General features: G+C 45.5%; 1 protein-coding gene across 3 annotated transcripts in view; it reads right to left on the bottom strand.

Moving 5' to 3' along the window:
• Nucleotides 1-20921, bottom strand: part of SRGAP3 (SLIT-ROBO Rho GTPase activating protein 3) — a 247979-nt gene that overhangs the window by 96513 nt on the left and 130545 nt on the right. For all 3 annotated transcript variants that reach the window (XM_019504684.1, XM_019504685.1, XM_019504686.1), the window contains exons 2-3: nucleotides 16621-16813; nucleotides 3351-3513 (exon numbers count right to left, since the gene is read on the bottom strand). In XM_019504684.1, coding sequence (XP_019360229.1) covers nucleotides 3351-3513; nucleotides 16621-16813 — 356 coding nt within the window. The remainder of the gene's footprint in view (nucleotides 1-3350; nucleotides 3514-16620; nucleotides 16814-20921) is intronic.

Raw genomic sequence — 20921 nt, 5'->3', positions numbered from 1 at the left:
TTTTGCCAGCTCGACATAGATCTGTCTATTAGTACTCCCTGGGTCTGACTCCACAGCCAGTTTCCCAATCATCTGACTGTTGAATTGTTGAGCCCATAGTCCCCTAATCTTACTTTGAAAGCCTCATGGGACACCAAGTCAAAGGCCTTCCTAAAGTTCTAGTAAATGACATCAACCTCATCTCCCTTATCCAGGTGGTGAGTAACCTGGTCATAGAAGGAGATGAGGTTAGTCAGACATGACTTAACCATGACAAAGCCATGCTGGCTGTCATTCAGAATTTTGCCTTCTACTAACTGATTGTATATGGACTCCTTGAAAAAACTTTCGAGGATTTTTCCTTGGACTGATGTCAGGCTGATTGACCTGTAGTTCCCTGGGTCCTCTCTCCTCTCCTTCTTGAACAACATTGGCCAGGAACATGGGAACAACACTGGCCCTCTTCCAGTCTTCTGGGACCTCTCCACCACGAATTCTCAAAGAGATTTGCCAGTGGTCCTGCAATGACTTCAGCTAATTCATTCAGCACTCTCAGATGGAGTTCTTCCAGTCCTGCTGGCTTATAGATAACCAGCCTCTCTAGCTGTTCTTTCCTCTACCTGGACTGTTGGTAGGTGATCATCCCTACTGTGATCATTCTGCATCATATTTGCATTTGGGAGGATATCAATCAGACAGGTGGAATACAGATGCGATGTACTCGTTCAGGAGTTCGTTGGTATTGGTGATCAGATGTCCAGACGCATGGAGCAACAGTCCCGCATTTCCACTGGTTTTCCTCCTGTTACCTATATACCTATAGAAGGACTTATTGTCCTTAATTTCTGCTGCTAACCTGAATTCAGTCACCACATTTGCTTTTCTAGTCTACCCTCTACAGGTGTGGGCCACTCTTAGGTAGTTCTCCTTGAGGCCTATTCCTAGCTTCCATCGTTGGTAAGCCTACCTTTTCTTTCAGAAGTTCTGCAACTTCTTTGTTGAGTCAAGATGGTATCCCAAGCCTTGTGCCACTTTTCTTGTGTACAGATATGGACAACTTCTATGCACCGAGAATCGTATCCTTGAGGAACGACCACTCTTTGTCCACATTCTTTCCCTGCGGTCCATGATCCCATAGGGCATTACTCACTAAACCCCTTCAGTTATTGAAGTCAGCTTTTTTAAAGTCAAGAATTTGTAGCTTACTGACAGATTTCCCAGCCCACAGTGAAAGTAATAGTGTTGGGGGTCACTGTTGCCTAGGTTACCCTCCATCTTCAGATCACTCACCAGGTCAACCCCCTTGGCCAAGACTAAATCTAGGAGGGCATTTCCTCTGGTCAGCCTGTATACTTTCTGAAACAGGTAACGCTCATCGATACAAATCAGGAATCTATGCGACCAATCAGATCTGGCTAAGTGTTCTTCCCAGGAGATGTCTGGGTAGTTAAAGTCACCAATGATGACCATATCCCATGCTCTCGCAGCATCTTACAGTTCTCTGGAGAATTCCAAATCTGTCTCCTCATCTTGATTCAAAGGTCTGTAATATATTCCTACAGTTAGGTCCCTTTTGCCATGTCATCATGTCCCCCCTCTGTCCTCACCTGTATCTGGACCCAGAGGGTCTCAAGTCGCCCTTCCTTAGTACCAATTTCAGCTTTCAAGGAGGTGTAGTGCCCTTTTACATCTACAGCTACACCTCCACCCTTTTTTCCTGTGTGATCACTCCTATGTAGGGTGTAGCTCTCTATAGCTATGGTCCAGTTGTGGGTATTGCTATGATAACATAGCCCTTTCTGGAAAGCAGAATGCCCAGTTCCTCCTGTTTGTTTCCCATGCTTCTGGCATTTGTGTACAGGCATTTGAGCCTTCTGCTGGAGGTCTTTGGTTTCTGTCACACTGACGGAGCTCCATTCCCTCAGCTTGTGCTGTAGTGTCCTTGCTGTCATCTCCTGTTGTAATGGTTGTTTGTTTGTTGGCCCCTGGGCTTGCTCCGATCGTTGTCCCCCTGCGATCTTAGTTTAAAGCTCTGTTGAGACCTGCAGCACCAGGGTAAATTCCAATAAGACTGCAGGGATTGGGTGGTCTATGAAGTGGGCTCACCACATACCCTGGATCTCAGAAGGGGCTGAGTTAGTGGCTTTCAGTATAAATGTTTAATAGGTACAGGAAACCTTCATTATTCGTGGGTTCGGCGTTCACAGTTTCAAATATTCACGAATGTCAAACCAGCATTTTAAATACACTTTATACACTTCCAGGAGCTCCTTGCGAGCTCTGCACTTGCTGCCACCAGGCTCCCACTGCTCCCACCAGGCTCCCACTGCCGCACTCCCACCATCACCACCGGAGCCGTCCCGGTCCCCCCAGCCACCTTATTTGCAGATTTCGCCATTCACACGGGATACGAGAATGTATCCCCCACAAACAGCAAGGGTTGCCTGTATAACCTTGAAAAATGACTTAAGTTCAACCCTAACTAGCAGCACAAATATGACTTTTTACATTCATAGCCAAGAAAATGATCCTACTCACTAGTAAGCTATTGACCAGCTACACACTGCCATAAATAATAGGGGTGTGCAAAGTGGGCCCTATTCAATTCGGATTTGGCCCGAATCAGGGACAGTGATTTGATTCGTTGATTCAGATCATTGTCCCTGATTTGATTCAGCTGAATCTGAAGATCTGATGCTGATTCGGAGATCAAAAGCCCCTGCTACCTAGAGGTATATAGAAAAAACATTTAAAGCTGTGTCTATGTCCAAATCTCCAACAAATCTTTCCAAATCTCTCCAAATCAATTCAGAGGCTTCCGATTCAATTTGGAAAGATTAAAAGGTCCTCTGACTTGATTCCGGTTCAGAGACTCAGCTACCAAATAGGACCAAACCTCCGCCGAATCAAATCAGGGACCAAAGCTTCGCACAGCCCCAGTAAATAAACTGTAAATACCTGTGCTCCTGTCCATATGCTGTGCCATAAGACCAAAAACCAGAGTGCATGCATTTAGATCTTGGATAGTTCAATGGACACAGTGATGAAAACTCTGGCCAGGATTTCCAGAGAGAGAAAAAGTCAGAATTCCAAGATTCCTCCATTCACAGAGATAATGTCCAGGAACAAGGGTGTAACCCTCATCCCACCTGAATCAATGGCAAACTTCCACTGACTTCACATAGGACAGGATCTCATAGGTGGGTCTTTTCTTAATTTTATTTTTCATACCTTTACTATTGCTCAACTTGTGTTTCAAGGACTTTCCCAGGACCTTGTTAGCCTCTCTTTTTTTCTGTTCTGTGTTCCACTGGTGATCTAGTATATCCTCTAGATCCTTAATAAGTAGAAATGCCCCTTCCTTGGCTTACCTTTTTAAAGAGCCTGATGACATCCTCACTGATCTGTGAGAGTCGGACAATGACATTGTTCATGAAGATGTCATTCAGGGTAGCATGATCTCTGCTCTCCCGCCGAGTCTGGGTCAGAACCAGGTACCAGCAGTTCATGGGCGAAAGGAGGTGCTGATCTTTCCTAGATACATAAGAACAAATTGCATAAGCAAATGTGAGCAAATGAAAAAGCATTTAAGGCACAAGTGCATTCTATCCAAGATATTGATCCCACTGGGTACCCCTGAATAGATACGTTACTGTCCCTCCTGCTGAAGAGAAGAGGCCTAGATTGCTCTTGACCACAGGAACCACTGCAGTGTTTGATTAGCTACTTGACTCTCATTCGCAGAACATGTTATCGATCCAAGTTGCTCATCTTTCCCAGCACTGATCTGAGTGACATGTGAGATCTCATAACATATAGCCACAAAGGTGTCACTCTGTTGGATGTTTAGCATGCCCACTGCTAAGCAGACATGAGCATTTTGATGTGTTGTTCTGCTGGTGGACCACTTGGTCACCACTTCTTGTGTTACCAGTTCCCCAAAGGCTTACTCCCCAGGCCTGTGGCTGCACACTGCATTGCAGCAGAAACTCCAACAGTGTAGACCAGCAAGTAAAGCCTGAATACCAGACCAGGACAACTCCAGGGCTTTTCAAAGAAGAAAAACATTTCAAAGGAAAGAAAAATGGCCTATTAAGCAATCTCAGCAAGTCTCCAGAGTCAATCCCCAAGATTCAAGTATAATAATCAAATCAAGGCAACTACAACTGTGGAATACTAGATCATGTATTTATTAGCAGTAATGGACTAGAGAACTTCCTGGTCCTTTCGCTCTCTCACCTCCACAGCTGCTTTATCATGCATGCTTTGTAGCACCTCTAATTGTCGCAAGAAAATGTCTTCAAGACTTGCCACCTGTAACATTTTTGAGCCACAGACCTTATTATTCTTATTATTCTGCATTTAGATAGCACTGGAAACTTCCAATTTGGGAATCTAGCTCAATCTAGCTCTGTGGTGCTAGGCACAGTATAGCAGAGGGTTTTTTTAAATGGTCTTTGTTTAAAGTACATGTTTAGAAAGCAGAACGATCCTTGTGAAGCACTGTGCCACTACCTTCTCATACCCATAACGGTATTGCCAACTCCCACAATTTTGCTGACAGCCTTTAGATATTTAGTGGTTTTCTTAAAGCCTTGCTCCTGGAGACATGTGCTACAGAGTGATTATCAACAGTCATTTTAACAAGCTAGTTTTCTAACCTTCCTGGCTGAAGAGAGAGGAATGGAAATATGACCAAGGGACACCCAAAAGGCAAAGAAACTAGAGGATATAATATAAAAAATATATATTACAAAAAAAATCTGTTGTTGTTGAGGCCTGAACTCCTGTTGAGGCGTCCCAGGCTCCCGTTGAGGCCCAGGCTCATAATGTTTCAATGCTTGGGGTTGACAATACTGCTAAAAACAAGAAATTATGCAAGAAGCCTCTCACAATTTGTAGACCATCATGACTACAACATCGTTCTTGACATCCATGTTTATAAAATGATTTCTTGGCAGAGGTAGTCACTAAACTCTATCTTCTTCTGCCCATATTTATGCTTAATGCAGCTAGCTCTCTTCACACGTGAGTCTTCCAACACAGTTGCTCCAATGACTTCCAAGGAGCTACTCCCAGTTTGTACTGGTGCAAGTAGAGAATTGGGCCCACTTACTAGAGTAAGATTTTGACAGGTATAACAAGGGGCAGCCAAGCTTACAATGTTGCAGTCATCACCACTGTATATCACAATTTTCAACACGGGTGAGGGGGCAAGGGGGGCACACCGGTGCTTCTCTTGCTGCAGGGGGCGCATGCTGGCGCTTCTCCCAGCGCCCAATCGCAGGGGGTGCACGTGCACCCGCATGCACCCCCTATGCGTCACCAGTGGTTTTCTACACATAGAATCATAAAAAATTAGGATTGGAAGGGACTGCAGGAGGTCACATCTAGTCCAACCCTCGGCTCAAAGCAGGACCATCCCCAACTAGATCATCCCAGCCAAGGCTTTGTGTAGCCAGGTCTTAAAAACCTTCAAGAATGGTGATTCCACCACCCCTCTGGGTAACCTGTTCCAGTGCTTTACTACCCTCCTCGGGAAAAAGTATTTCATAATATCGAATGTAAACTTCCCGTGCTGCAACTTGAGACCGCTGCTCCTTGTTCTGTCATCAGCCACCTCTAAGAACAGTTTAGCAGCTAGCTCCATCCTCTGTGTAACTCCCTGAATCTGACATTTTATGTTTTTCAATAAAAGGTATATTTGAGTCATAATAAGGCAACAGTCTGCCCTCTCCCTATCACGTTGTATACATGCTCCAATCTGACCCATGTGGTAGAGAAACACCCCTGCAGGTAGCCTGTAGCACAGTTTGAAAATGCAGATGTCAAATTTAAAAAAAAAATCCCTCTTCACCCTGACTGGGGATACCTGCTAGCTATTCTTACCATGGTTGCAACTAGCACAGTCTAATCCCTATGCAGCCAGGGCCTAAGGCTATCAGTAAGAATCAAGCAGGTCATGCTAGGGTTAAGGTATAAATGAATCGTTTACAGTGGATTCTGTTTACTAATTAGGAGCTGCAGCAAAAAAGCTGTAACAACATTTAGCCTTTTAGCTACCAATGCTGTGGGAGGTTGTAGGGGCTGATGGGGTTTCTGTTCGATTCAGACAGCCGCTGAGCCACTGCCACGCTGATTCCACACACATAAAACATTTGGCTGCATTGGCAGTAATTTCCCCATATTAATATGCTTTTCCCTGGGAGCATCCTTTCTGCAAGAAAGAAGCTGTTGACTTAAATATCTTTGCAAGCACAGGAACTCTCTCTAAAAAAAATATACATGTAGGCAGGCTTCAGTCAAGCCAGGATACAAAACCAGGCGACTCAGATTCTCTTCTCTGAGCTTCCCTTGCTTTTCACTTCATCCTAATTTACCAACCGCCTACAGTTTCCCAAGGCCAGCAAAACAGAAGCCGTTGCCCTGGAATGGAGATGCTCCCATTAACGACCCTAGAGACAGGGTTGTGCTTAGATCAATATGTGCATCTTCATACATAATTTGTTCTGTACTGTCAGCAGTTCCTTCCCTTCCTTCAGAGCATGAACTACTGAGAAAGGGGTTAAAGTCCACACCAAAGACTGTGCTGTGCCTTCTGCTACATCAGTCTGTCATGATAATCAGGCCTTTAAAAGGTGCAGGCAGCAAGGAGTTCATTACACTTCCTTACCAGAATGCAGCTGCTCAATACAGCAGTTTCAAGGGCCTAGAAATGTGCAAGTCATAGCTGAGTGACTGATGTACCTAGAGAACTAAGATGATATTTCATCAGCCTTCAAACCCAATATAACAATCCCCATAGCACAAACATTATCAGGACAACACGCAGCAAATGCAATAACGAGCTGGGACCCGCTTATCTAGGAACACAGGGCACTTTTACACATGGTCTGGGAGGTGGGGAGGGCGCTTTAATTAGAGTGGCTGCAAGAGCCACTCTAATTAAAACACCACAGTGTCTCATGTATCAGCGTCCCCATGCTTCAAAATGGTGGTGGGGCGCTTAAACTAAAGCTCATTCAATGAGTTTTAGTTCAAGTACCCCCGCTGCCATTTTGCAGCGCAGGGACGCGGTTACACAAGATGCGGAGGCTGGCTACAGTGTAGTAATTACCATGCTCCAGCAGACTCAGTTAATCAAACCTTGTAATTGCAGCGCACTGGAGCAGCTTCGCAACATGTCTACAGGCACCCACAGGTTTATGAAGTCCAGTACCTTGCCCACACAGGTAACCATATCATATTATTCCTTCCATAAACTAGTTGACTAAAAGAAACTAGTGCCTTTTGGGGGGAGGTTTTCAAACCATGTGTATTTGGCGTTCAGTTCTTCCCTTCCCCCCTTTCCCCTCCCCCATGCACTGACTTGACAAAATATCAGTTAGCCAATGAGGCAAACTGATAATTTCCATGTCTAAATCTTCTCCGAGACTCACGCTGCACTTAGTTATTAACATAAAAAGTCATGATTAATAGCAAGTTTTCACCCAAAAAAGGAGGAAAATAAGAATTCCAACAATACACTGCCCAAAATACACAGTCTGTTCCTGTTCCTAAATACATGTAATGCTTTAAATATATATATATAGCTCTTTTCCTATGGAGACTCAAAGCAGCCTCAACATCCATATTTTTCACAATAACTTTGCAAGATGATAAGTATTACTCCAATCAGTTTAGAAGTTGGCACTCTAAGGCCCATTTACTTGAATGTATAGGCTGACTAGAGGAATTCCAAATGTTAAAGTAAAACAAGCCCAGGTAATCCAGTCATCGAGACTGATGCACCTATGTCAGTTCCCAGGTTTGGCTAAAAGCCCAGGGTTACCCTCGGATGCATACATGGTCCAGGCCCTCCTTTTCACCCTGATTACACAGGATATACATGTGTTAGTCCCATCTTACGAGTGTTTAACTCAGGCTATAGCAACTCATGCTGTAGACCACGGTGACCAACCTGTGGAATAACTGCAAGGGTGGTGCACAACAAATTGGGGTGGGAGATGGCAGCACAGAGCAGAAAATAGAGCAGTAGATCAAGCAGGGATCAGAAAACAGGAAAACAGAAAGCAGAGCAGCAGCTAGAACAGGGGAAGGGGATCAGGGTAGCTGTCGGGGAGGACACAAGGACCATCAGTTTAAAGTCTGAGGGCCAGATTGTCACAAGGGCTCAGATCCTAGTTAAGCATCAGAATAAAGCTGCACCCATTGAGTGAAAATCTGCTTATACATGTCTTAATGACAGCTACTGGGTCAAAGCACTTTTGACAACCTGAGCCTTCCAGAGATGCTAAAAACAGGACTTGGGCAAATTGAGAAAAACTGGCTCCGATTGTGGCTGGAAAGCACCTAAAAATTTGGCCCAAAGAACCCACTCATTGTTCCCTTGACATGCATATGAATAGGCCTGAACTGCAAGTGCATGTGAGAACACCCTGCCCGACCCTAACAGGGGGCAATTGCTAATCCTAATTTGAATTAAGATTCTGCACCTCCACCGACAATCTGATCCCAAAGCCCGTTAGAGCCTAAAACAAAAAAGTGCTACTTCACTGCAAGGGCCAAGCATTCGTTCTTCCTACCCTGCCCCCAACTTTGTCACTCTATCTCAAATAGGATCAGGGCATGCGTCTAGGATCCTACTTGATCCTGAATCAACACTGAACAAGGATTCATTGCACCTAGCGCGGTTTGGATGAAACCTGGGGCGTGCAGCTAAATGGCAAAATCTCACAAGCCGTAATAAACAAGATTTCAGTATGAAAAGGGAATGCCCGTCCCACAGCTGTCATGGAAATCTGGATCAAACCAGAGATCCCAAGCTTGAGATTTAGCTTGAGCCAAATTAACCAATCATGTTAGCTCCACACCAGTATATGACCCAAACCTGTATTTGGTCCAACCAGAAGGCGGCAAAAGGACCAAACATAGATTTCACGTGCAGCATAAGCCAAGCCTCTCTCCTTCGCTCTGACTGTGGAGTGTCCTGACAGCAAAGGCAGTATGGGCAAAAATGAGGTCACTGTATGGAAAGACCCCAAAACAGGAAAGAGGAAGAGCTAGAGGATCTAGGAAAGCATGAATTTTCCAATCTTTCACCCACACAGCAAGTTTGTGACACTCCATGCCCATCCAGAAGAAAAGGAGGAGTCCTCTTAACCCGAGGGCATCTGCCTAGCACTTGCCCTGATACTCACAGTGGGTGTTTGAGGATATTATCTGCAGCAGCTCCCAAAAAGGAGCTGGTTGTAGGCTCATTTTTGGACCTATAGTGGATCTCTGAACCATGGTGGACCTGGTTAGAGTCTTCATGGAAGCAGTGTTAAACACATAGCAAATTCAGTTACGAAAATGGGTAACCGCGCTCATTATTTAAATCGCCTCTAGTGTTTGTCCAGAAGCTGGGAAAAAACAGTAGGCAAGTTAGCTGCTAGTGGGAGAGAAAAATCACCTGGGGAGAGGGCCAAATTCTAGCAGAGCCAGTTAGCTGTGTCAAGCAATGCAGCGTCTACTGCAGCTAACGTCTGCCTTCACCAAGAGTACTTCCAAGGCAGGAAAATAGCACCTCTGCATTAGATATACTGAACTATAATAGAGTAAATAGGGAAAAGGGAAGGAAGAAGCACTACACTGATAGATAGTGCTAAGATAATAAATGGCTTGGTTTTGTTAAGTTCATCTTCCATCTTTCCCCTGGAACCTTCATATTTAATAATACATGACTACAATTAATATACGGCAATAATAAAGTACTCCGATTTAAAATTGATGAACACCCACAGCATCTTCAGCATTGACCGTGCTGCTTCAGCCTGAAATCAGCCTGCAAGAACTATTGGAAAAAAAACGTGATCTGGGGTGAGAGAGAAATAAGACTGCAGCTACCATTGTGTGTCTAATCAGCGGGAGATTATAGCCAGGGTGAGCTTGAAAAAAATCCCAGCTTTTAATTATCCATCAAAGAAAAAATACAAGAATATAGAGTTATGTTACTTTCTGGGTAATTCTGCTTTTACTAATGAAAACAAGTTTTCCTTGAACTCAAAGCTTTATGTCAGTATAATAGGCACGGAAGAAAACAACACCCTGCCTTAAGAAAGGTCTATAGAGTTTATGTCCCAAAGCAGCTCATCTCCATAACATTTTCACTGAGTGGTGATCTCCTTAATATCAGTTTCCCTTCACTGGAAATGATGCACAAGAGCAATGTTAAAGGTCTTATTGAGAAAAGCCTCTCTCCGAAGCACCAAGCCTTCCTACTCGCCTGATCAAAAAAACCATATTTATTAAACATAAAATTCTGTTTTTCTCTGGACTACAATATCCATTAATAACATTTTATCACAAAGAGGTGGTGGCGGCTGTCCTATATTTTTCATTAGTGAACTCTCTCTGTTTCCTTTGTCTCAGATTTCTACAATCTCCAAAGTTTGCCTTTCAGAAGAAAACACATTTAGACCAGAGCCTCCTCATGTTCAGGCAGGCCATGGAGTCTGACACGAGGCTAAACTTTGAAGACGTTTGTTATTCTTGGCTCCGTTATACTGCTAAAAACGCTTTAATCCAGGAGTGATCAACCCCAGTGCAGCCCATGGAGCCATGTCATCTACAGGTCTGCAAATCTGACAGCAGGGGAGGGATGTCAACGTACACATCCACCGCTCAGCCGCTAAATTTCCAAGCTCCACATGGCCAGCCTGCCAGCCTGCGGACCAACCTGGCACCACTCATCCAGACCATGGGGCTAACAGTTTGGACACCACTGCTCTAGTCCCTTCATTGGACTTTCTCAGTAACGATTCATCAATTCTGTTCTCCCAGTTATCATGCTACATTGGGCATCCAGGACAATGGCTTGCCAAATCCACAGCCAGAGGAGGAATAGTCTCCCATAGTTCATCACCATTTTGTCCACTTCGTCTTGCAAGGCAAAAAGTTGTCCCTTGGGAGGAGAGCCAAGAGAAAACACCTGGTGCAATATATCCCTCAAGATGTCTAGGTTTTTCTGCTCCAACGCCAGCAATCATGTGGAAATATGTTATGGAGTTTTTATTTGTGATGCCGGCTTGGAAAAAAATCAAGGTTGCAAGCTCCACATGGCAACTGCATAGTTCACTGTCAGGAGAGGGCTCCAGTGTCACCCCAGATGATCCAGGCAGAGTGCAAGGAGGCAGGATTCGCACTGAGGTGCTGCTGCTTGCCCACCCTCCTTCAGGCTTTTATTTCTACCAAGGATTTTCATAGGAAGTTCATAGAATCAATGAAAGTTAGGGTTGGAAGACACCTCAGGAGGTCATTTAGTCCAACCCCCATTAAATTGAAACATCCCAGTTACCACATTGTCTATCATACAACAGGCCCTGGAATAATGCACACCTTGTTTTTTGAAAGGAACAGCTTCAAGAGGGCCAGAGTTATAGAACCCGCCTCAACACATGCAGTTCTGCAGTAGAAAGGCGGCCGTTGGACCCAGGGGACTGAAAGTCAGAAAATGCACTCTATTTCTAGCTGTGCCTGAACTGATGATCCTGAGCAAGTCGCATCGCTTCATGGTACCTCAGTCCTTCTCTCTGTTAAATGGGGATAATGCTACCCTCCCCTGTAAAGTGCTTTGAGATGAATAGTACCATACAAGCAGTAGGAACTATTATGAATTAATACAGCCTCGTTACACCGCTATGAGGCATCTGTTCGATTGATTTCAAAGATTTCAGTGAGACAAAGAGACAGTGTCCAGAATGGACTGTCCATCTCTACTTTCTAGGACTCTGTTCTACGCCTAGAATATAGGGTTTACCCCTTACCTTCTTACGCAAGGTGTAACCTTTCCCTCAGCCTCCTTGCATTTTGCCCTTCCAGGCCCAGCCTTTATTTTAATGTTGGGCAATAAGCACCCTCCAGCTGCACTTACTTGGAACCTACTAATAATGAGACAGACATTCACAGTATGTTCCAGGGCCCGCTCAGTCCATCCGCCAGATGCTACTCTTACCTCCATCTGGCTGCCAAAACTAATGAACCCACAATGAGCTGCCGTAGCTATTTAACAGCAATAACAACTGAGATCAGGAGTCTCAGAAGGGCTCAGCACGGTTACGTGTATGCATGGGATGGCGGTCTACTTTAGTTACCAATTTTCATGAAACTCTGCCTAGCCCCGGAGTTGTGCTCCCGTTTCCAGAAGCCTTTGTTTCAGTTTCCTTTGGGCGCTCTTAGAAGGCCTGTGCAGCTGTTCTATTGCTTCCTGGCAGTAACATCAAGCCATATAAAGATTTACCCAACTAAATCAGACCCTTTGCTCTATCAAGTTCAGCAGCTTTCCCAAGCCAGACACTTTGGAAGGAGATGGGCAGAGAAAGTGGCCCTCCTAGCTAACAGCACGGAAAGGGAAGTTTCCCAGTTTGTTTCTCATTCTGTTAGAGGATGGCTGTTGCACCTTACATCCCAAAAGAAATTCTGCGTGTCAGGCGGTCAGTGGGACTGGACTTACTAATACAACCTGCTGCTGGAGCACACTAAGCTCATTAAAATGCTTAAAATCACGTGTTAACGCATAATATGAAACATTTGTCCGTAATGCAAACATATGCTGATGTATGGTCTACTTTGGCCTGGGTCCAGCTTCTGTTACAGTCATAGAAGGGACCCCTTTGGTTTCCAAGGGCATTGGATTGAGTCCTTTAAAATGCAAGATTAACAGTCTCTTGGGGTCACATGATGCCTACGTGGCAAGGGCATTGGTTACTGGCTGCGGGATGTCATGGTCTCTAAAGTATCCCAGTTTAGATATTCAGTCCTAACTGTAGCAGAGCAATAACAGCAGATATAAGATAAGAGATGACACAATCGTGGCCAAACCCAGTCCTGTTAGAAGCAGGTCTGTCTCCACTGAGATCCATGAAGATGACCAGTTCCTGCTACTGCAAACCATTACTTCATTATCCCTTCCTATAGTAGGGCTGGATTGGGCCTACAGCCCAGATTTGCTCCAGACTGGAGTGAGCATCACAGGAAAGAGAAAAGTTTTCTGGTAACTAGTTCTTGGGGAGAGACAGATCTTTAAAGAGAACCCCATATTTTAATGCCAGGAGCTCACTCTTGGTGAAAGAATCATTTTTTGGCACTTTAAATGTCCCTAGGGCAAGACTTAAATACTATAAGGCACCTCTTTGAATCAAAATAAGATCTTGCTACCAATGTAATACCGATCCCCTTGAGTCCTGTCAGTGTTTGGAGGTTGCTGCCTGAGCTTCACAGATGAGATCTGAGGGTCAAAGTTCAGTCCCAAAAGACAAGTCATGCAAGTTCAGCAGAGCAAGGCTGCCTATTGAACTGGCACCCAGGCCACATCTGCTCCTCCGGAAAGTCCTCACTTTCCGACTCTACATGCACTATATTCAGCTTAATGCTTTTGCTTCAGCTTATTACACTGGAGCAGCTGTGTCTGATTATGTATTCAAATCCCAGTGGCTTCCCTCTGCCACCATCAAAAAAAAGTATATCAGCTGATGTGGAGACTGCCCACTGCTCAGCCTATATATGGTGCCATAACCAAGAGACACACCACAGAGACTTGCTCTGCACTGTGGGACTCCATGACCAGACCACAGAAAGGCTATTTCTTTTAAGGACCACTAAGGTATCAGCAGATCTTACACCCTCCTGTCCTTAAACGGGCCTGGTTTTGTCCCCCAGCAAATTCTAAGGGCGAAAAGCTGGTTTTTACTCACTGAAGCTAATGCAGAGCCACTTCCTGTATTTTTAACAGGAGGATAGTTTCACACATGTGTCTACTTGTCTAACTCGAGGAGGGGAGGGGCAGGAAGCAGTATGGAAAGCCACTGAGTGCATCACTAAGGTGATATGGCCCCCAACTGCTTGGCCAGCAGAAGGGAAGTGGCGGTGGCTCTGGAAGAAGTTTCCCTTGCTCTCTCAGCTACAAAGAGGTCTGGCATATATGAGGGTGAATGAGTGACAGTAAATACACAACTGCAGTGAATGGCACAACAGTGACACCATCACAACCAACCTTATCAAGGGCCAGACCCTGGCTTACTCTGCAGGGCTGCACAAGGACATAAGCAGGGAGTCAGACCCTCTCCCCTGGCCCTGTGCAGCCTCCTCATATTTCTGCAACAGGAACTGTATACAGGGGTTGCATGCTTGCAGCTGAACAGATGAGGCTGGAGGGCAGGGGAAGAGGGGTTAAGAATGGGGAAGCCATGACTTCACCCCACAACACGCTGGATTCAACAACTAACATTGTGTGCACTGGTGGTGAGCAAGGTGGGTAGTCAACCAATCACAGCCAGTAGCAAATTACTACCCCTGGGAGCCAGTGGGGCAGTGAGCAAGGCATAAATCCTTCCCAAAAGACAGCCCATTGCCTGGGTTCCTCCTAGAGCATGCTATCTTATGCCATAGATTTGCTAGGCTTTACCAAAGCCACTTTCCTACTGACTGGGTCGCCACCCAATCCCATGACTTCACAATGCACCTTGTGCCTGCCACTGTATACAGTCTCCACTCAACACTCATCAGTTCACACTCAGATGAACTGCTTTGTATGCAACAAGAAAACTGCTGTGTGATAACTCCAGCTCAATGCCTGCTATTTAATTACAGGGTGCTAGCTAGTAAGAAGTTTACAATGATGGATAAGTGGTATGGATGGATAAGGACTATTCCAAGGTCTTGTGCCATACAGGGAGTCATCCACACATCAGAAATAAACTGTGCAACGTCCATACTGCAGAGACGCAATGGAGCAACATCAGAGGTCAGTCCTATGGTGGCCATCAGCAAGCAAGAAATGCATATACCACCGTCTTAACAGAGTGCAACACCACTGCTGAACCCAAGCACTGTGAACTTCATCTACAAAGCCAGACATCCCTCTTGTATAGTCCAGCCATATGCCCACATGAAAGGATGCCTGTAAGGACACAAATTATTTGAATGGCAACTCAGTCCGAGAAGCCAGGTGCACAAAAAAACAATGCCATCTTGTTCACTCAAGAGCTGGAGTAAATGGATTGAAAAGGATTGAGTAATATAGTGCAAATAGGGTTTAATGGGATGGCAGCAAGAACTGCTGCTTCTGCTGCTGAAATGAAAGGCACGCAAAGCTTGAGAGGAGAGAGAGGTTATAAGAAGCTGGGGGCTATCAAGGTTAAATGTATCACGTCAACAAAATCCCAGTTGTCTAGGAAGCCACACAATAGCCACACAATGGTTATAGGTCCTGGCCAAAGAAAGGAATGATGCTGGCACCATCTTGCGAAGTGGATGTACTCCCAGCTCAGAAAAATCTCTCACAGCTGTGGCTGTCAGAAAAAGAGACAGAGACAAATGCTATAGCCAGGGGAGACAAAGGTAAGGAATCAGAGCTGAAGAACTGCATTGAGAGTACCCAGTGCAAATCTCCTTCTCGTATCGCACACATTTCTATGCAGTTCACTCAGAGTTCAGACCCTGGAAGGCGCACATTAGAAAGTGGCACACATGAGGCTGCTTCATGCATGTGCTGCCAAGTGAGACATCCAAGCTAAGCCAGAAAGCCAAGGCAAGCTGATCATCATAGAGAATCCGTGAACGGTCACTGAAGAAAAGGAGCAGAAAAACAAGTCCAAAACATGTGCGTATTGCAGGGATTACCTTTTTTATTTTTTGTGGTCCCCAACCAAACATTTTGGCAACAGCTGAATGTGCCGAGTCAATGAGACAGGAAAAAATATGACAGAGCTCCATTTTAAATAGGACTGTGCTTCTGACTATAACCACATTTTTAAAGGAGCCGCAGGGTAATGTTACAGTCGGAGTAGCATTACAAGCTGAATATCACCACAAAATAGTCACTCCAGACTTAATTCTGCCTTCAGCCTTTTTGACGCCACATTTTAGAGTGTGGGCGTAGGTTATTGGTTGCTTTTGAAAATTTAGATCTATTCGTAGGTTTTAAGGACAGAAGGAGCCATTATGATTCGTCCAGTCTGACATCCTCCACTGCCTTAGACTTTCACCTGTAATTCCAGCATCAGCCATGCAACTTCCATGTTAAAACTGCACCTCCAGCTGGAATCTGCCTAGCTGCAACAGCATGTGCACACAAGATACAGAAGCTTTATACATATATAATACAGACAGAACTTGCTTTTCAGAAACTGCCTAAAATTTTCTGAGTCCACAAATTTTCTGAGTCTATTTGTAGTTCTAAAGCCATCTAGCATCCACAGACTGGTTGAAATGAAAATCAAGTTTTCCATTATTTGCATTTACAAAGGTTGAGGCACAGAAAATGAAGGCTCAGTTCAGCCCCAGTGAAAAATCAAGACTAGTATTATCCTATGGTACTACTTGACAAGCCAGGTAAAAATGTTCATTTGGTCATTACTAAAAGCAAAGCAGCGTCCACGGGTGCAGAGCCAATGACACCTGCTGGGTGACCTTGCCATTCTGGGAATACAAATTCCCTGCCCCTATAGCACTGTCGCTATTTAGTCTAAGTTTACATTTGGAGTACAGAGCCACGACCTATGGAGTCAGGCTCTGGAGGCTGCAAACAGGGAGGGGTTCAGCTAAGGATTTGGGCTCTGGACCATCAATATGCAACTTCTGTTGCAACAAGTGCTTCCTTACTTGAACTGGTGTTCTCTGGAGCTGCGAATCTTGGACGAAAACCGTTCCGCTAGTTTCTCCAGGCTCCTGGAGTACTCCAGTTCGATCTCAGCTTTCCTGCGGAAGAACTCCTGGAGGTCCTGCAGGAGCTGGAGCCGGGACTCGGACTGCTGCTCCAGACATTTGAACTGTTCCACCAGCTGAGTACGGATTTCTGAAAACACACGAGAGAAAGAACAAAGCATTGAACAACCACAATTCCACAGAGCCTAGATCAGAACAGTTTTTAATTGTGTTGTTTCAAGCCTTGCGCTCATTTCTAACAGTCAACTCTCATTAAAAGATTTATGCTCCAATCCAAAGTTCACCGAAGCCAGCTGAAGTCTTTCTTGGGACTTCAGCAGGCTTTGAACTGGGCCCCAAGTAATGACGGCAGCACTTGATTTATTAGTCTTTCATAAAAGCCTAATTTCATTGCTGAATATACAGCTCTGAAAGGACATAAATGAGTACAGTGGCCTTAGAAAACTTTGCCTTGGTCTTTGTAATATTGCCTGCGCTTCCATGTACTTTGGATAGGAAAAAACATTGACAACTGCTACCAAACATTGACTGTTCTGATGGCTATTAATGTAGCAGATCCAAAAAACCAAAAATCCTGATGATTATCTTAAACGCAAAGCCCTCATTTCCATTTATCACTGCCATACACCATTCAGTTTCCCCCCTCAATTTGGGGTCACATATCTCTATAGAAATGATGAAGGTCATGCTAATTTGTGGGGTAGTGTGTGTGTCCTCAGGACCCAAGTGACAGATACATGAGATCATCATGATATAACAAGTGTTACGGGAGCAGGGCAGGGTAGAGGGCAGGGAAAAGATTTCTAGTTTCCTATTTATGCCACGCCTATCACTGGATCTTAACACCTATTGTATCTTATATGAATAAGGTTTATATGACAACTAGATAAAGCCGCACTTTGATCCTGGTACTTATCTGCCTCTACCTAGATTTGATCAAACGAGTCATTTTAATACAGTCCCTTCAGCAAATCAGAACTATCATGGAAGTCCATTCCATACAATACATCTCCCTTTTATATGCCAGAAAAATATTTTTTTCCTTTTACCAGCTTCCTTTGGACAAGGTTTTTAACTCATATTGCAAAAGATCAATTGTATTTCCTCTCCACCCCCTGCAACCAGCTCCTCATTCTTTGTCTCTTATACAATAATAGAGAGGCTGCAAATCTCTTAAACAGGACTGATTCTTGGAAGCTAGGCAAGCAGAATTGGAATAGGGAAAGTATGGCTCACTGAGCCTATTTAGCCCACGTGCTTCTCACTGCAGGGTGAGCAATACCGCATCTGTGAGGGAAATACAGGCCTTTTGAATTGCTGCTAAAACATCTGAAAGGGTCCTAGGCTTTTTATTAATGGATCTTGAAAGGGTCACAGAAGCTGGGAAGGCTGAAAACAGGGAGGGGTTGTTCTAGCAGAAACTGCAGCAAAGCTGGCTGCCTGGAGGGAGGGGGACAAATCATGAAGAGCTGGCAGGGGGGAGATAATATAAGGCTAAACAGCAGGAAAAAAGTCTTAAAAGCAAGTACAATTAGGCCCAGATACTTCCAAAGGATGCAGGTGTACAATAGAAAGCTGCAGGGGGGAGATAATATAAGGCTAAACAGCAGGAAAAAAGTCTTAAAAGCAAGTACAATTAGGCCCAGATACTTCCAAAGGATGCAGGTGTACAATAGAAGACAGAATCCCAGAAGTAAAAGATTTTGTCCTTTGCTCCAGGGGGTTCAGTGCTGGATCAATCCCTGGGAGGAGAGGGACAGGAAGCTAGACAGGAACAACTGGACACCCCACGCTTTATGTGCACCGTGTTTATGTAACTCACCACATGCATGTACAAATACCCAATTCAATACCCATCTGGATACCCAGTTCAAGCATTCGTCAGGTACTCGTGATCATTAATTAGCTATTCATACAATACAGTTAGCTAATTCTTACAAAGACCTGTGCCTAATCCCCTGAAAACCTAGCCTTAAACTCTCCCTGGAAGAAAGAAATTCCCTGTATAATGCAGAGAGACGATGGGATGTCCTTGAACCATTTCAGTCCATTTCTAATGATACAGGCTTTATTTTTACCAAGTTTGAAGTCTTGAGGTTTTTTTCTTACCCCAGTCAACTCAGCTGCCTCTGCCTTGGGTGGAAAGCATCAGCATATTGCAAAAAACTTAAGAAGTGCAGAAAGAAGCACAGAGTGCTACACTGAGCCTGCGCAAGATACATCCTGAACAGGGAATGCTAGCTCCCAAGGCTGGACTGGGCCAAAAGGCCACAGCCAGTAATAAGAGACAGCAGAGAAAAAGTATCCCGGGGAGGCACCATTCCCTCCCTGCCCCTCCATCACTTCAGAGATCCCACTGATTTTTGCCCAGCTAAATACACAAGGTACTATAACCACAGATCTATTCCTTCCCCTTTGTAATTTCTCCCTTTGCAATTTGTCGCTGCAATCTGTAGCTCAGTGCAGTTAGGGGAGCAGGGAAAGGAGGGGGGCCTGGCCAGGGTCCCATTCCACACCCACATCTATCTTGGTCTTCCTTATACTGCTTTGCAGGTCTGTAAGCTGAGGTGTGACCCAGCCCTTAGTCTATAGACTCCTGAGTTTGGGAGCCGTGTCCTTCTACATGTTTGTACAGCATAACAGGACTGATGCCAATTGCTTCAAGCACCATAATAATTCACTGCGCAGTGATTTAATAATCACAGCTAAGTGATTTATTCTTCACATTAATAAGAAATATGTGCATGTTTTAAACACTGTGCAGCAGACTCTCAGTGGATAGAAGTGGGTAGAGCTGCTAAAACGGAGATCCCTTGATTTACACCAGCTAAGCAAACTCCCTCTCAGAGTCAAGGAAATTGAACCCACTTATGCCAGGTCTCAATTTGGCCCAAGCATCCAGCACACATGCTATAGATTTCATTCCTTCCCGATAAGACCCCAAGCTGTGCTGATATGAAAGTCCCCACCTGTACGCTTCACCAGGCAAAGCAGAAAAACACACACCCTCACACAGGAAGACTGGAGAAATGCAATTTGTCATGATTGGAAAAGTTCTGCATCAGGGCTCAGTGAACCGACTGGCCTCAAATTTCATTCCAACAGCACATCTCACAGGCTCCATTATCAGTCAAGTGGCACATCAGCCAGGCAGAAAGAAGAAAGAAGATAGATATTTTGGGATTCTCATTGAGTTCAAATGCTTTGCCGTGCTGGGCGTAAATTTTCATCGTGCCACATTATCGCAGGCTCCAGCACACACTCAGCAAGGCAGTGATGACCCTATGCACAAAGGAGAAAGTAACAGACATCTGCGCTTGGTGGCACAGATTATTTTTTAAAGGCTGCCCTTGGTAAATTTGAGCAAGGAGTCTGCAATCCTATAAGGCTCTAAGCACCTGCCGCAAAAGGACCATCATCTTCTGCTTCCACCGATTACTAGAGGTACACCGATACATCCGTCCGATATTAAATCGGCGCCGATATAAAGAAAATTGTCTATAACGGAAATTGGCCTGATGAGGCCCATATTTGGCTGATAAATGGCCTGTGTGTGCATGCAGCCGCGGCGCAGCACATAAGCAGTGAGGAGCACAGCCAGCAGCGTGGAGCGCTGCATGCAGCCGGTTAGTCTGTTGTAGTGGAAGGGGAGACACGTAGGGGGGCAGATTAAGGCCCCTGCAATGAGGAGGGTGTGGGGGACACGGGACGGAGCTGCGGCTCCTCCAGGGGGTGCGGGGAGGAAGGAGGGGGAGCACCTGCCGCTGTGCGCAGCTTGTTCAGCGCCCTGTCCGCTCATCCAGCACCTTCTGCTGCTGCTCCCGCTGCTCGTGAGGGAGGGCATGGGGAGGCAGTGTGTCCCCAGATCTGTACGGGGAGGGTAGCAGTGGTGCTGGGAGGGGGACTACGGGGTGGCTATGGCAATTTTGGGGGGAGGGGGGCTGCAGCCCTCCCCCATAGCCCCCTCTCAGCGCCACCACCCCATCTGCCCAGTCCCACCCCAGTGCCAGCCCCAGCCCACAGCTGCAGCCTGCCCCGACCGCACCCTGCACAGATCCGGGGCATGCTCCTCCCCCTCCCCGTGCCCTCCCAGGGTGCGTGCAGCAGGAGGGGCTGCCCCCCCCACGCATGCCCCAGACAAGCCACGGCTCTATCCCACGCCCTGCTCGGCCCCAGCTGGGCAGCACCTATCCCACCCCAGCCCCACTCCCTCCCTCACCGCAGGGGCCTTGATCTGC

The sequence above is a fragment of the Gavialis gangeticus genome, unplaced genomic scaffold (assembly GCF_001723915.1).
Source record: "Gavialis gangeticus isolate Ggan-Ray unplaced genomic scaffold, GavGan_comp1, whole genome shotgun sequence".
NCBI classification, from domain to species: Eukaryota; Metazoa; Chordata; order Crocodylia; family Gavialidae; genus Gavialis; species Gavialis gangeticus.
The sequence above is the reverse complement of the archived record's forward strand: the minus strand, read 5'-3'. Positions and strand labels throughout refer to the sequence as shown.